Source organism: Phoenix dactylifera, chromosome 8, assembly GCF_009389715.1.
Source record: "Phoenix dactylifera cultivar Barhee BC4 chromosome 8, palm_55x_up_171113_PBpolish2nd_filt_p, whole genome shotgun sequence".
Taxonomy (NCBI): Eukaryota; Viridiplantae; Streptophyta; class Magnoliopsida; order Arecales; family Arecaceae; genus Phoenix; species Phoenix dactylifera.
Genome location: NC_052399.1, coordinates 23,649,725 through 23,664,541, shown reverse-complemented (window position 1 = coordinate 23,664,541; position 14,817 = coordinate 23,649,725). Strand labels below are relative to the sequence as shown.

Here is a 14,817-nt window from a genome sequence, read left to right as displayed (position 1 = left end):
ACGTAAATTAAAGACATGCACATGGTAGATAGAGAAGCTAAAGCATGCGATCAATCCTAATGAGTCTGTGTTCCCGTAATGGGAAGGCAACCCGGTTAAGCCTAATACGAAAAATTATTACATGCACTGCATGCCCGACCATACTGGTGCACCCCATCAATCATCGAGACCTGCAAGTATGAGTTTTTTTTTTTTTTTGAAAAAAAGAAACTTCATTAACACGGTTGGTATACCTCGACCTCTCCCTCTATCTCGACTTTCCATCTCTATTTGTTCACTTGAACTTACACTTTTTGATCAAGTAGTTGCATACATGCAGAAGTATTCGGCAGAAACAATGTCTTTAAGTTGGAGATACACTTCAGTAGTTCGTGGTTTGGTAATGCAGTCCTAAAAAATCTTCAATGATGCGATATTCTTGAACATGCATCGATATGACAAAAATAAATACCTGAATTAACATAATTCATGTCAGTGCAGACTCAATAGACTGGCACTCACGTATTAATCGTCCAGACATGCTTTTGAAACCATTTCCTATTTCCTCCATTTGCCCTTTAAAGACATGCAATCCCAACATTATAATCACCCTACAAGATTCAGAATCTCTTACTACATCGCAAAACATTTGACAACTTAAGAAGGATAGCTATTAGTCTAGAAATTTTGACACCAGAAAATACTTCTTCCGATCATAATTCCCTCATCAGGCACCCAAATAAAATATATTTTTTTCTGTTTGGGAACATATACTCTGACCTTGCCGGTTATCATCAGCCCCAGATTGCATGGTAAGGAAAAAAAAAAAAAAAAAAAAAAAACGAAAAAAAAAGGAGGGGGGGGGGGGAGGACAGCACCAAGGATAAATGCTATATGGATTGTTGAGCTGATGGGAAACAAACAACAGCAAGGAAGCACAAACTACTAGAACTAAACAATTACATTTTAACTTTCAAATACGCAACACAGTGACACTCGTGAGGAACATATGACAAAGAATATGACCAAAACTTACAACCTTGTCCTCTGTCCACAAAATTATTGCCTCAAAACGATAGGTGGCAAGTGTTAGTTTATGAAATGGGGGAAAGTGCAGAGAACTGACATCTGCAAGAATTATGAAAAGAAAAACTCAATAATACACAGATACCAAATTCTCTCAACAACCATGTTGAACTGCCCTGGAGTCATGGGCTCATCACTGATACCAAATATTAGTGCTTGGTTGGTGTTCTCGACGGTAATGTCACCTGACCCCTGCCATTAAGAAAAACACTTTAGGATGGTAGGACTTAGAGTAAGAACATGAAGAGAACAAGGTAAGGGCCATGAAACAAGAATAATTAACGAGAAGTTAGATGTGTGGATAAGAAATCAACATATCATTTTTTTTAGACCCTTAGTTCCTTTTCCTTTACCATGGAAATGATCGGTGGAAAATATTTGATATGACATCGGAGGATCAGCTTAATTATATGAACATGAACGAAAAAAGGAAAAAGAGTTACCTAAGCCGAAGTCTGAATCACAGAGCCATGATATTACAACCGCCAGGATCGTCGCGCTTCCTCTGTTTACCATGCTAACATGGGAGACAAGCAATGAATGCTGCTCGATCAGTAGAAAAATAGGGAATAAGTTATGCTAAAATCTACATAACCAAAGTGAGATGTATAATTACAAAAATGGTGCAGTTAGTCTATGCAAACTACTTGACCATACAGTCATGTATTGCGGCATTTTTTCATTCCCAAGGTATACATTCAACACTATAGCCCGATTGATGCCGGACCAAATCTGGAGGAAGAACTTCAGCGGGATTTTAAACCAGAACAGAAGAAGAGGGAGAAGAGAAAGAGGAGGAGGGGGAGAAGAGGGAGAAGAGAAGAAGAGAGAAGGAGATTAGGTGGGGAGAAAATTTCTAATTCTTCATTAAACCCTAATCATGAAAATAGTTCCCTATATATAGGGCCCAAATACACAACTTGCATAAACCCCCCTTACACAGAAATAAATCCTAATGAACCCACAAATAACACAAATAAGCCCTAAAATGCAAATAAGCCCAAAAATAAAATAATAAAATAAATATGCAAATAAACGGGTCTGGCTCAATCCGGGGGCTCAGGATCATCTGGATGAAGGGCTCTGATGTCCCCATCAACTCCTCCCGGGTGAGAAAAACTCGACCCCGTCGAGTACAGGTCTGGCCGGCTGTCGTACTGCTCCAGAAGATCGAGGTCAATGCGCTGCAACTGTGCTTTAGAAATCCACGTCACATCAGACTTTGGTCGACCTTTCCACCGAACAAGGTAACGTTGGTAACCACCGTTCCTGCTTGAAATAACCTGCTCATCCAATATATGTTCTATTTGTTCTCTGCGTGCATGAAATTTGGGAGGTGGTGGCTCAACAGCAGGTAATAGGGCAGGGTGTCCAACATGGGCAGGTATATCAATAAAGGGGTCAGAAGGCAGGAATATTATCTTTTTGTATGGGATTAAATCTTCAATATTAAATGTCGCACTAATCCCATAGTCATCAGGAAGATCCACAACATATGCATTCGAACTGGTTTTCTTTAAGATTTTGAACTGTTCTGCACTACAAATTTGCAATTTCTTAAACGTTTCCGAAGAAAGTCGTTCAAACCTAATTCTTATCATGACGTAATCTCTTTCACTTAACTCATTATAACGTCTAGTTAAATCAGCAAGGGATTTATATTTTAAGTTATTAAAGTGACTACGGTTGCTGATTTCTTGATGCAATGAATGTGGATGTGATGCAATTGATTGTGCAGACTCAACGACTCTATACTGATAAGACATGAAAAACAGGTCTATGGGTTGCTTAGGTTTGTAATCAAGCACCACTTCGAATGGATTCATGCCTATGGACTTATGAACCGAACTATTATATGCAAACTCAACTGTTGGTAACATTAAATTCCAGGTCCTAGCATATGCATTCGGTCTGAGCCTATGATGTGGAAGGTTGGACAGGGATACTCCGGGAACTAGATCGATTGCGCGTTGGATATCACGCATTGGAGAAAGTGCATCCGGAAGATCATCAGGGAGTGCATCATGAAACTCCTCTAGAAGAGAAACTACTACTGGGGAATGTTCAAGGTTGGACTCTGCATGGGTATCTTTAGCTACAAGTGCCAATTCAGGTGACTTGCTCTCAATATCTGTCACTACCTCTTCCACAATAGTGATGTGAAGTGGCTTGGTTGTACTTAGATCAATAGTCTCCCTTTGGGAATCATTTTGGACAAAGTCTAATTCTGTAGGTTCGTCTTCAAAGTCTTCTTCATAGTCTTCTATATTTGGTTCATAGACTTCTTCGACATATTCGGCCTCTTGGTTCCTAACTTCTGGTTCAGTAATCGGGTAGGTCTTAGTGGAACATTGGGGCGCTATATGGCCGAATTGTTGACACCTAGAGTATTGGGTTTGGTGCCTAGGAGAGTGGGGAAGGACTACAGGTGGTGCGACCAAACCGATTTTAGTTTGGGCTGTAACAGGGGTTGGCGATTTAGGGGTCCTAGAATTTTGCACGAGCTCACGGATCTCTTGGTGGAATTCCTTGTATCCAGCCCGCATGGCAACGATCTGTTCTAAGAGAGACCTCAAAATGTCGGAATTCATGGTAGCTACAGGGGTTTTAGGTTGATTGAGATAGTGCTCCATATCACTACAGGTTGGCTTGCACTGATGACACTGGGTGATGATGTGAAATGTAGTGTCACTAATGAAACCCTTATAAGTATGATGCAGGACCAGATTTGATGCAGGACAACCTACTAATGCAATCTATTATGATTTCAGAAATCAGCAAGTTTTCACAAAATAACTTAAAATTTAAATGTTGCTGATTTTTACTTCGGTTATTCAGAATTAAGGATTAAGATTATTTAATTTAAGAAATTAGATTGCAATCAAGTAGTACAGTTGTTCTGATCCTAAAGTAATCTGATCGAATAATGTTGAGAAACGTCCTGTTACTAGGGTGTGCTAATTTAATGTTAAGATTTAAAGGGTAATGGGATGGGTTCGGAAGTGAAAGGTTTAATGTTCTGAATTTTGACAACAATATAAATTTTCAAGAATATGGCTATCATGCAAGAGAACTAGAACATAATTAAATGAACAAGCCAGAAAAAGTAGAAACCTATCACCTGTCGTGAAGTAGTCGACCAAAATCGTGTGCTTGTGGACTGGGGCGACGATCAGGGGCACGAATGCAGCTGGTAGGCTCTTCAATTGGCGGACCGAATTTGACTTCAGCAATTTGCAGACTTGAATAATTCTAATTAGTAGGCCTATACTCAGCGGCTCTGAAAAGGAGTGGCGTGCTTGGCGACAGTGGCCCGATTGCGAAGAAAAGGGTGGTTTTCAGGCTGGGTCTGATGGGGAGGAATGGGCCGAATACTGTTTTGTGATGGCCTGATGAAGGGGGTGGGGTGGATTATGCTTATGGTGGTGGCGCGGACCTGAGACTTGTTGGCCCGAAGGTTGAGGAAGGGGCGGGCGAGTGTGAGGGTGTGGGGCCTGATGAAACCCCTGTGGAGTCGGCCCGTGGGAGTTTGAAGGGAAGAGGGGTTTGATCGGAGAAGAAGGGAGGGGAAAGGGGAGCGGGGCGGGGGCGGCAGAAGTGGGGGAGGAGAGGGACAAAGGGAGCCGGACGCGGGTTGGGGCGAGAGCGGAAGCAGCGAGAAGCGGCGAGGCAGCGGAGCAGAGGCAGGGAGATGGATCTCGACGCCGAGAAAGAGGCACAGAGGTGGGGCGGCTCGGTGGTTCGATGGCGGCGTGCTCGGAGGGCACGAAGAAGTGCTGCGGGCGGTCTGCTTGGGGAAGGCGGCGTTCGGAGGGAAAGCTCGGCGGAGGGCCCGGCGGAGGCGGCGCTAAAGCGGTGGAACGGCGACGGCGGTCGCGGCAAGGACGGGCGGAGCTGCGGACGGCCGCGGTGACGAAGGCGGACGAAGGCGGTGGCAAGGCGACGAGGCAGGCGGCGACGGCGGACGAAGGCGGTGGCGAGGGTGCTCACGGTGAGGAAGATGAACAGGTACCCCCCCTTTTTTTTTTCTTTTTTTTCTTTTTTTTTCTTTTTTTTTTACTTTTTTTTTAACTCGGACCCGTTAGGATTCGGGTTAACGGGTTTGACCCGATCCGATACCCTTTACGGACCCGTCACGTGTGGGTCACGTGAAACTTTTTTTTTTTTTTTTTGATTTGTTGGAGCCGGACTCGGGCTAGCGGGTAATGGGCTAATGGGTTTGGCTCTTACCCGTGAACGCCGGTCTTCTTCAACCTCCCGACGGATTCGGGAGGGCGTGCCGCGCTTCGCGGCGGCGCTTGCGGGCGGAGCGGAGATCTCGGCCGCGGCTCTGCGGCGACGGGGGCGGCCGACCTCGGGTAGGCGGTCACAGGCGCGGACGGCAACCGGTCACGAGCTCCGGCTGGTGGCGGTGGCGGACTTTTGGCGACAGATGGCGGCGGTGGTGCAGAAGATGAGGCGGAGCGCGGCGGGCGGTGGCGTCGACTGGGACGTCGGCGAAGGCGGTCGTGGAAGAGAGCGGCGGCACGAGCAGATTGCACAAGAGTTCGGGTGACGTCTGGAGCTCGGGTGAGGTCTGGCGGTGGCGCAGGCGGAGGATGGAGGCGGTGCGGCTTGACGGTGGAAAGGGGTTTTCCTTTCTCCTCTGGTTTGAACCGAGAGAGAGAGAGAGATTCCTTTTTTTTTTTTTTTTTTTCTCCTCTCGGTTTGGAAGAAGTAGCCGGGAGATGGATCGGGGCTTTGGCAGCAGGGGCAAAACCAGCCTTGCTCTGATACCAAGTTGATGCCGGACCAAATCTGGAGGAAGAACTTCAGCGGGATTTTAAACCAGAACAGAAGAAGAGGGAGAAGAGAAAGAGGAGGAGGGGGAGAAGAGGGAGAAGAGAAGAAGAGAGAAGGAGATTAGGTGGGGAGAAAATTTCTAATTCTTCATTAAACCCTAATCATGAAAATAGTTCCCTATATATAGGGCCCAAATACACAACTTGCATAAACCCCCCTTACACAGAAATAAATCCTAATGAACCCACAAATAACACAAATAAGCCCTAAAATGCAAATAAGCCCAAAAATAAAATAATAAAATAAATGTGCAAATAAACGGGTCTGGCTCAATCCGGGGGCTCAGGATCATCTGGATGAAGGGCTCTGATGTCCCCATCACCGATACATATACCTCTCTGTTAGACCTAGATCTGAATAGAGAAATACAGAATCAATGCATAGAGAGAGAGAGAGAGAGAGATACCTCTCGGTTAGATCTCGCTCATCAGATGGTCGTCGACGTACCGTTGCCAAGACATCTTCGTTAATTCCTTGTATTTTCTCTTCGTCGTCTTCTTTCTCTTCTTGGCTCTGACTCTCTCCTTGTATTGCTCTTTCTTTCGCCTTTCTAAATTTGGGGTTTGAGCAAGAACAGTAGTAGGGGAAGGAGAATGGATCTCGGGTGTTGCTCCACCTGATCGAACTAGCTAGTGTCCTTCACGTCTGCCTTCGTTCCAGGGGTGTAAGTGGATTATCTGTAGAAGGCGCATGTCAACGATATCAGACTGATCATATGGAGACAAAAAGAGACAACAGCTTCAGATCAGAAAAGGTGACAGCAGCGTGTAAGTCTCCATTGATGTTTTCTGGTGCCTGGAAGATTCAACAAATGTTAACGCAAATCCTTGAAGTTTCCACTCTCTGCACCCTTGAAGGTGAATCTGAACTGCACCCTCACAGGACGGATGGTGGTTGCTAGGTAGGGCAGAAGAAGGGGAAGGATGATAGCTAGTTAGGGCCAAGAGGAGAGATCGCATGATGAAACCGGCCACACTCAACAGCCAATCACCAAGGGCCCTGCGCAAGCCCGGCACAATCAAAAGATTTAGTTGCAAATTTCATTCGAAATTCTGCTCCAACAAACTACCCTTTCATGGAGAAGCATAAGTATTTGATCTGTTCTTTCATGCAACGTGATGAGAGAGCATAGAGTTTATGTAAAATTCATATCAATTTCGCCAAAAAAAAAAGAAAAAAAGAACTGAACATGGAAAGTCATTTGTGAAGATGGCAATTGGTACTACATACGCTCATGATGCCATGCAAGGCAATTCTGCTAGATCGAATTACATAAGTACAACAACTAGCATAGCAGTAAACATTTCCCATGGACAAAAACTCATGGTTGACTAACAATGATAATAATTGTGGGGCTGCCTGCCAATTACTTTTGTCTCATTTTTAGGTCATCATTTCTATTGAGTTATTGAATGTTCAAATTTCCGCTGTCAATGGATGACTTCCTATCGTTTACGTGTCTCAGGAGTGCTAGTTTGATTGTTTTTGTGATGATACTGACATTGTGCATGGAATTGCAATTAACTTGTGAGTCGTGATATCTTGAGAAGAATGCATGTGTTGGAAATTCTTTTTCCAACATATAAATCATTCCCACGAGAAGAATATCATCTTTAAATTATATTTATGACTAGTCCAATCATCTCAGCTTGTCAATGGCTATGTCAAGTGAGAATATTTTTGTAATAGACACAGCAATAAACACGAAATATTCCAAAAATATCTTTCAAAATATTTAATAAAAAAGTACATAGATACGAATCACAATCTAAATGCGAAAATACTAAAATAAGGGTGGTTGCAGAAGCCTGGTTTTGTCGGATCACCAGTCCACCTAAAACTCGGTCAAATTATTGAAATGGATTACGGATTTGGATATTTAATTCATAATTAATTGACCAGTAAAAATTATATTATTCAATAATGTGGAATTAGTAATCATTGAGTTAGATCACTGGAGCTTTGGACATGTGGCAATCAAATTGAGCTTGGATCCTCACCCAATAAAGCTACAAATGGGTCGGATTAACCTATGACCTAACCCGACCCGATCTATTTTGGAGGACTTGTGGGGCCGAATCGGATTCTAAAAGTAGACCCGTAGCATTTTTCGGGTCGGATCTGGATTTATTAAATTTAGATCTGATCCGACCCATTTGAAATTTGAGTAATAATTTTGAGTTTTTAATCCTACAATTCGATCCGCCCTGATCCGAATTTGTAAAATTATTTGGGCCGGAGGGGGTGCAAACACAAGTTCTGAAACCATAGATGGGTTGATCCAAATCGGACTCGAATTTTTTGGATTGGATCTGGATTATACATGGACCCGACTCGACCCAAATGATCCGTTAAGTCAAAAATTGTAGTGGTGGATCCGACCCGATCTTCTATCGGATCGAATCTAAATTCAAAATTAGATCCCGAACAAGAAATCGGACTAGGTCGGGGTCACTCATGATTCTATCTGACCTATTTGCATCCGTACCACCCAACGTCTATCCAAACCGAGATCCTAATGCTTGCACAAAGAAGCAGCCCATCCGAATTCCGAACAGAGCTCTCGGTTAGCTTTTCCAGGCGTTCGGTCCAATTGCGATGGATTCGGACCCCACCCAGATGAGATCTTTTCCGACATGACCAAGTCATGGAACTGGAAGCATAGAATTCCCGATTCCATGGTGTGCCTGCTCGCATCACACACGTTGCTCTTGTGCCGACGGCCGAAGGTGCGCGCGCGTCTGAAGAGATAAGGATGGTCTCTTTATTCCATGCGGCAGCGGTGCCGACTTCCATTACTGGTGCGATCGTCAACTTCCTCTCTCTTCTCACCATTCCCTTCTCTCCCCCTGACCATGCGTCCATGCCCAATGGCTGTCCTTTGGCGCATCTGAACCCCTTCCCTTATCTCAAGTTCTTCCTTTCTCCGGAAGGGACCAAACGTAGTGGGGAAGGAACAATTCACCATTAAGCTGACTTATCATGGGCATAACGCCATCTCAAAAAGCTTACACCAGCCGTCATTTCTCCTTATATTTCTTGATACAAAAGGAGTACCAAGTTTTGACAACAGCCTGGTCTGGTTCTAAGATTTGGTAGATTTTCCTGCTGGCATTGTCCAAGTTCCTTGCTTTTTCCAGCTTTTCTAATGACGGCACTAAAAAATTTCGAGGGGCCAAATGTTTCTTCTACTCTTTGACCATATAATTTGTGGGTCAAGCACGATCTATTTGGACCCTACATCATGTTTCATCAGACAAGAAATCTGTAGAGCAAATCTTTGGTACAAAGCTAACATATAATAACTGACATGTAGAACGTGCCAGTTAGCCTGCTCGTAAAGTATTTTGATGGTTATTGCATGTTTTGAGGATCAAAAATTCGAACCTCATCTTCATCTAGTGTGCAGCAAAAAATCTCTTGTGAACCTGTCCTTCAAAACTTAAGAAGCACACACGCACGGTGTAACATACCATTTCCATGGTATTTAAAATATCATACTGAGATGATGTGATTTTTTCACTTTTTCAATTATATCACACTAAGGCTTCGTTTGGTAGAATTTTTGGTGAGCCAGAAAGTACTTTCTGACTCTCCAAAAGTACTTTTGAATGTGGATACTCTACCGCCAAAAGTTCTGTCAAATAGGCCTAAGACATTAAATCAATGAGCCGTGATCTTTGGTATTTCGAAAATTGAGGAGCAATTGAAATGCTAAAGCCTTTTTTTTTTTTTTTTTTTTTTTTTTTTTTGGTAAAAACGGCTACTCATATCATATAGATCGGACGTGAGTACAGCCCTCCAAATCACGGGAAAGCAAAAAATACAACTGTGAAGGGACGTCTGCATCAGACGTCCACAAAAAGACACCTGAGTGCCGAGCGACAAAGGAGGCGACCCAGTCTGCTGCCCGGTTCGCCTCCCTAAACACATGTGCTGCATGGAAGTCAACCATCATCTGAGCCACCCTACGGGACTCTCGGATGAGGGGATGGCCATCCCCAAACCGATCCACACCCCGAATCAAATCAATCACCACCGCTGAATCACCCTCGAGGTACACCCGCTCGGCCCCGGATATCTGCCTCGCATAGGAAATACCCTCCCAAGCCGCCTGCAACTCTGCACCCACCACTGTAAATCCAGGCGTGCGCCGTCCACCTGCTGCGATCAGCCTACCACGATGGTCCCTGATGACAAATCCAACCCCTCCATACAAACCATCTGCCGACCTGCTACCATCAAAATTCACCTTGAGATAGCCAGGGAGTGGGGGTGCCCAAGAAACAAAGGCAAACCATGGCGCTGAAACAGCGTGATGAGCACCCCAGATGTCCCTGACCTGCCCAGAGGTGACTACCGAAGTCGCCCCAATAACCTCCCTCGCAAGCGCCATCGCCCGATCTACCACCATCCTCGGAGGCGCCCTCCTACCCTCAAATATACCGGTATTCCTGTCCAACCATATCTGGTAGGACAGGTACGCCACAAAAATCCCTACCTCAAGAGATCTGGGCCGCCGCACGGAATCTCTCAGCAGATGGATCAGATCCTGCGCCAGCACCACCGAGGCCGGTAACAGTACCGATGAAAGGAATGTTGTTGTTGTCTTGCACGTCGATTTAAAGTTTCATGCTTTGCTTTCCGTGATTCTTATACCGTCCCCTTGCGACTCCTCCACACATAAAAGCAGTCCATCTCTCCTAATCGCTATGTCCCACATAAAAACGATCGCAATACGACTCGATCGGCAAAGAGGGACGGACTCACCATGGTTGTCCCTAAATTTGACCCTAAGACCACTTCCATGCCGTAGGGAGGAAGTCTAATAATTTTTAGACGGTAGAGGGGCCATTCGCTATGAGCGAAACAGGACATTTGATTGGGATGTGGATGAAGGCGTGGATCTTATCCGTCGCTCCAACCCCACTGGCCATCTCTTCTTAATACCATTTGTGGGGCCAAGTCGTACAAACCCCAAAGACAGGTGATGGTATCGAATCTTTAATTAAGAGAGACAAACAGATGGGAGAGGTGTATTATTAACTAAACCACGCTCTTGATTCCTTCTAAACCTATTTTTTAAGAGCAGTGCTATGGGTCCCTACTATGGTCCAATGAAAAACATAAGGCACCAGATGATTGATCCAATTGACTGGTAAGACTGATACGGGGCAGGACTGTGGTACCAACCCTATGTAATGGTGCCATAGTATTGGGGTTAAGCATGATAATTTATAACTCGATCCATCAATCCGACTCGCGAACGTACGATTTAAGCAGGTTTGAATTTAACATAAATAAGTTTAAGTCGTAAATAGGTTAAACTGCCTAAACTTGTTTATTAAATGAATTGGATTCGGATTTAAATCTTGGACTCATTTAATTCATTTTGACCTATTTAATAACTAGGTTGGGTTATGATCCGACTCGTCTAATCTATTTAACCAGTTTGAAATTTGATTAACTTAGTTCTGATCTATTTAATCGCTTAATCTATTTAACCTATTAAAAACCAGTCGAACATATTTATTATGTTTCATGAATAAGTTATGTTGGTCAATTGGATTATCAATTTAATAAAAAAAAACTGAGATTTAGATTAGAAATTTTGATCGATATAATAAATAGATTGAATTTGGATTGTTGAATTTTTGATTTGATCTATATACAATCCGATTTCTGACCTAGTTGGCCGGGTGCGGGAGCTTTTTATTATTATCTTTTTGTTTTTTTTACGCACTATCTCATCTATATGCCTTTTCACCATGCATTCGCATCCATACCCGCACACATGAGCTGATTTGTCAATTGACGAAACAAGTATCCTATCATTCAAATTCAATGAATGACAATAAATAATTTGTTAGGCTGTTCAGGAGGAGTGGCATGTTTAAGATGCTCCACGTCCTCACCCTCACCAGTTGGCTTTGACTAATCAAGATAGAAACGGGTACATGATTTCTCTGACGCGGAACATCTTTATTACGCACTTCTCGGGGGTGCAGCGTAATGGAGGCATGCCATGCTCTCTATCCACAAACGTTTTAAAATAATTAATCCATCTCATTTAAGAATTAAAAATGCGACCGCCCGCAGAAATGTTCCTTGAGCTTCAAGTTGCAAGCAGTTTATATCCATCTGTCCGTCCATGCAACGACTAAAGAGCTTCTTTTTATTTTCCTCCTCCAAGCCGGACCTTCCTTCTCCAGAGGCACCAAATTTCGATACATGGGTAAAGGTCTCGAGGAAACATTTCGTGGAGCCCCGTCGCCACAAGCCGAAGATGCCGATGAGCTCCGCGAATCTGCGTCTCTCTCAAATGACTCCAGCGACTCCATGTTCTCATCTTCATCTAATCTCACAGATGACGCAACTTCCTCATCTCCCAAGTCATTCTCGCCATCATCGAATTCATCGAAATTGAATTCGGACGGGCCTCTTTTCGAGCTATCTTCGCTCATGGCTCAGCTTCCTATCAGGTGAGTACATCAGTCTTTTAACTCTGAATCTGCCGTTCTCTGTTTACATAGCAATGCAGAGGTCCAAGCAAACAACAGAGAGATTTAGAAAATATGAACAAGATAAAAACCATCAAAAAGATAATCAATATATCAGCCAACTTTCCAAAGCTAACTTTTTGTTCCTGGTAATTCCATGATTGGTCCATTTATCAAATTACTCATTTTGTTTACTACGCATTAGATTTAGTAATTTCGATGACATTCTGGGGGTCTGCAGGAGAGGGCTGTCTAAATACTTTCAAGGGAAATCACAGTCCTTTACATCCCTGTCCGATGCTAGATGCATAGATGATCTTGCCAAGAAAGAGACCCCTTACAAGAAGAGGATGAAACCATGCAAGAGCTATGCAGGAGGTTTCGATGCAAGCCAAAAGCCATGCTATACACCAGGGCCTTGTAACAAGACCATAGCAAAGAAAACTTCCAGGGGTTCAAGTGGTTCTCTAGTTGCCAGGAGAAGCAGCAGTAGCCTTTTATCTATTAGCAAACCACCTCCCATACCTGTGAATAAGAACATGTAATTTTTTTTGGTATTTAATTATAGAATATGAAGAAGAGATGCTGCCTGATTTCATGACAAGCAATCTATTTGATAGAAGAAATTAGGCAGCAGAATTTGTCGTGCTCCTTTTTGTGTATTAGTTCTGTGAATAAAAGAGAAGTAGGACCATTTCGTTAAGCATCACACTGTATTCAGTGGGTTTTATCATTACTACACAGTAATTTTTTTGGGGGGTAGAGCGACATCTCAAACTGAGGAAAAAAAACTGTAAACTCTAGAACATTGCATCACACTTTTTTTTGATGAAAAATGGAGGAAGCGAATTACTTCCCCAAGCTTAAATCAATCAAAAATTATTTACAGCGTTTCAGAGGACATTGCATCACACTTGAACTCTGTTTAACTGCTCGTTTGCAAAAATGTTTTTCAATGCTTGACATTCCATTTTTCCTTTTCTAATTTACAAAAACCGCTTGATGCACAAGTAGATTCAACAATTCATGGATCGATAGTTAATTTTCCGTTGAGCTCAAATAATTTGCGGTTCAAGCAATAAAGAGGTCGTCTTCTGCTACAACCATTCCCTGTTAGCAGACAAAAATTTAAGCATGGTTGAATCCAATGGTGCCTATCATTAATGAAAAAAGTTGCTCATCTTATTGTCAGGATCTATGTCAGAGAGCCATACTGGTATGTAGCTTCTGTGTGGCCTCAATCACATCAGCCCCAGCTTTAACTGTATCTGGCCCATTTCCAAGCGCATTGCTCGATGATGCTAGCTGTAGCATCGCAATGTTCCAATAGCTATGATCTGTCAAAAATTGGGTCATCTTTGTCATCTTGAAATGACGATGTCTAATAAATCCTATAGCAAGTTGGATTAAAAAGACTTTAAAGCATTGTTTGTTCTTGGATCCAAGGTTCTCTGTTGGAAATATTAGATGTAAGCGTAAAGTGTCTGTTAAAGATTGGCAGAGAGCATATCTAAAAGACGCATTTAATTGCCAAAATTTAGGACTTTGGAATTATAACTAGGTTAAAATGCCACTCTAACAGCCAAGGAAAAGGAGGGCAGCGGGATGGATCCAGCATCCTCATGATTGATGATCATCTTAGACTTGTCATTCACTGTTATATTTTGGACGAGAGCCCCTTTTCGCAATAGGCTAGTCTCCTCAACATAAAATTTTCAGATGGTCTAGCCAACATAAATGATCTTTCGAAAAGGTATTCAGTAACACTCTTATACTAAATCTAATGGGACGCTGGAAATTTCATCAAGACAAGGGATATTACCAGGGAAAGTAGAAAGGGGAATAAAATAAGGTAACTTGGATAAAGTTTGTGGTAATTCCAAGCTGATCCAGCATCATTTTTAATTTTACCCGGCTACTTTTGCAGTTCCAGAGGGGATGATTTCAACCGTATCTCGCAGTGCCTGGGCAATGTTTGCACGACCTTTTGCTGCTTGCAACCAGTATGGCCGTAACCTACCTTTTGCTGCTCAGCGTGTCAAGAATAAAAGTAGCATCTGCAAATAGAGAATTGTTCTCAAAAGTAAGGTATTCAACTTGGTTCCCAACCTACCTTTACCTTAATGGCAGTAAAAATTTAGCCATTAGCAGTCTAGATCACATGATCCTGATAGCACTTTCAGAAACAAGCAAAAAAAAAAGACAAAACATATTAACATGGGGTACTCCGCTTGAATTAGAGTTTGAAACCAAACTTATCCTCGAAAGGATAAAGGAGCCGATTCAAGCAAGATTCAATGTAAATCTAACTTTTTATCTATTCATAGGATCTGGATGGTTGTGTTTCTCAGCAGCCGCAATGAAAGAAATGAAAAAAAAGATTTCAATTAAAATGACTACTTTGATCAAC

The 14,817-nt window shown here is 43.0% G+C and overlaps 1 protein-coding gene across 1 annotated transcript; it reads left to right on the top strand.

The window, feature by feature from the left end:
* Positions 1-11,669: 11,669 nt before the first annotated feature.
* On the top strand, positions 11,670-13,110 carry LOC103713433. Its single transcript, XM_008800362.4, has 2 exons — positions 11,670-12,389; positions 12,649-13,110. The coding sequence occupies exons 1-2, from the start codon at positions 12,139-12,141 to the stop codon at positions 12,950-12,952; spliced, it is 555 nt and encodes a 184-aa protein (XP_008798584.1). The 5' UTR covers positions 11,670-12,138; the 3' UTR covers positions 12,953-13,110.
* The last annotated feature ends 1,707 nt before the right edge of the window (positions 13,111-14,817 follow it).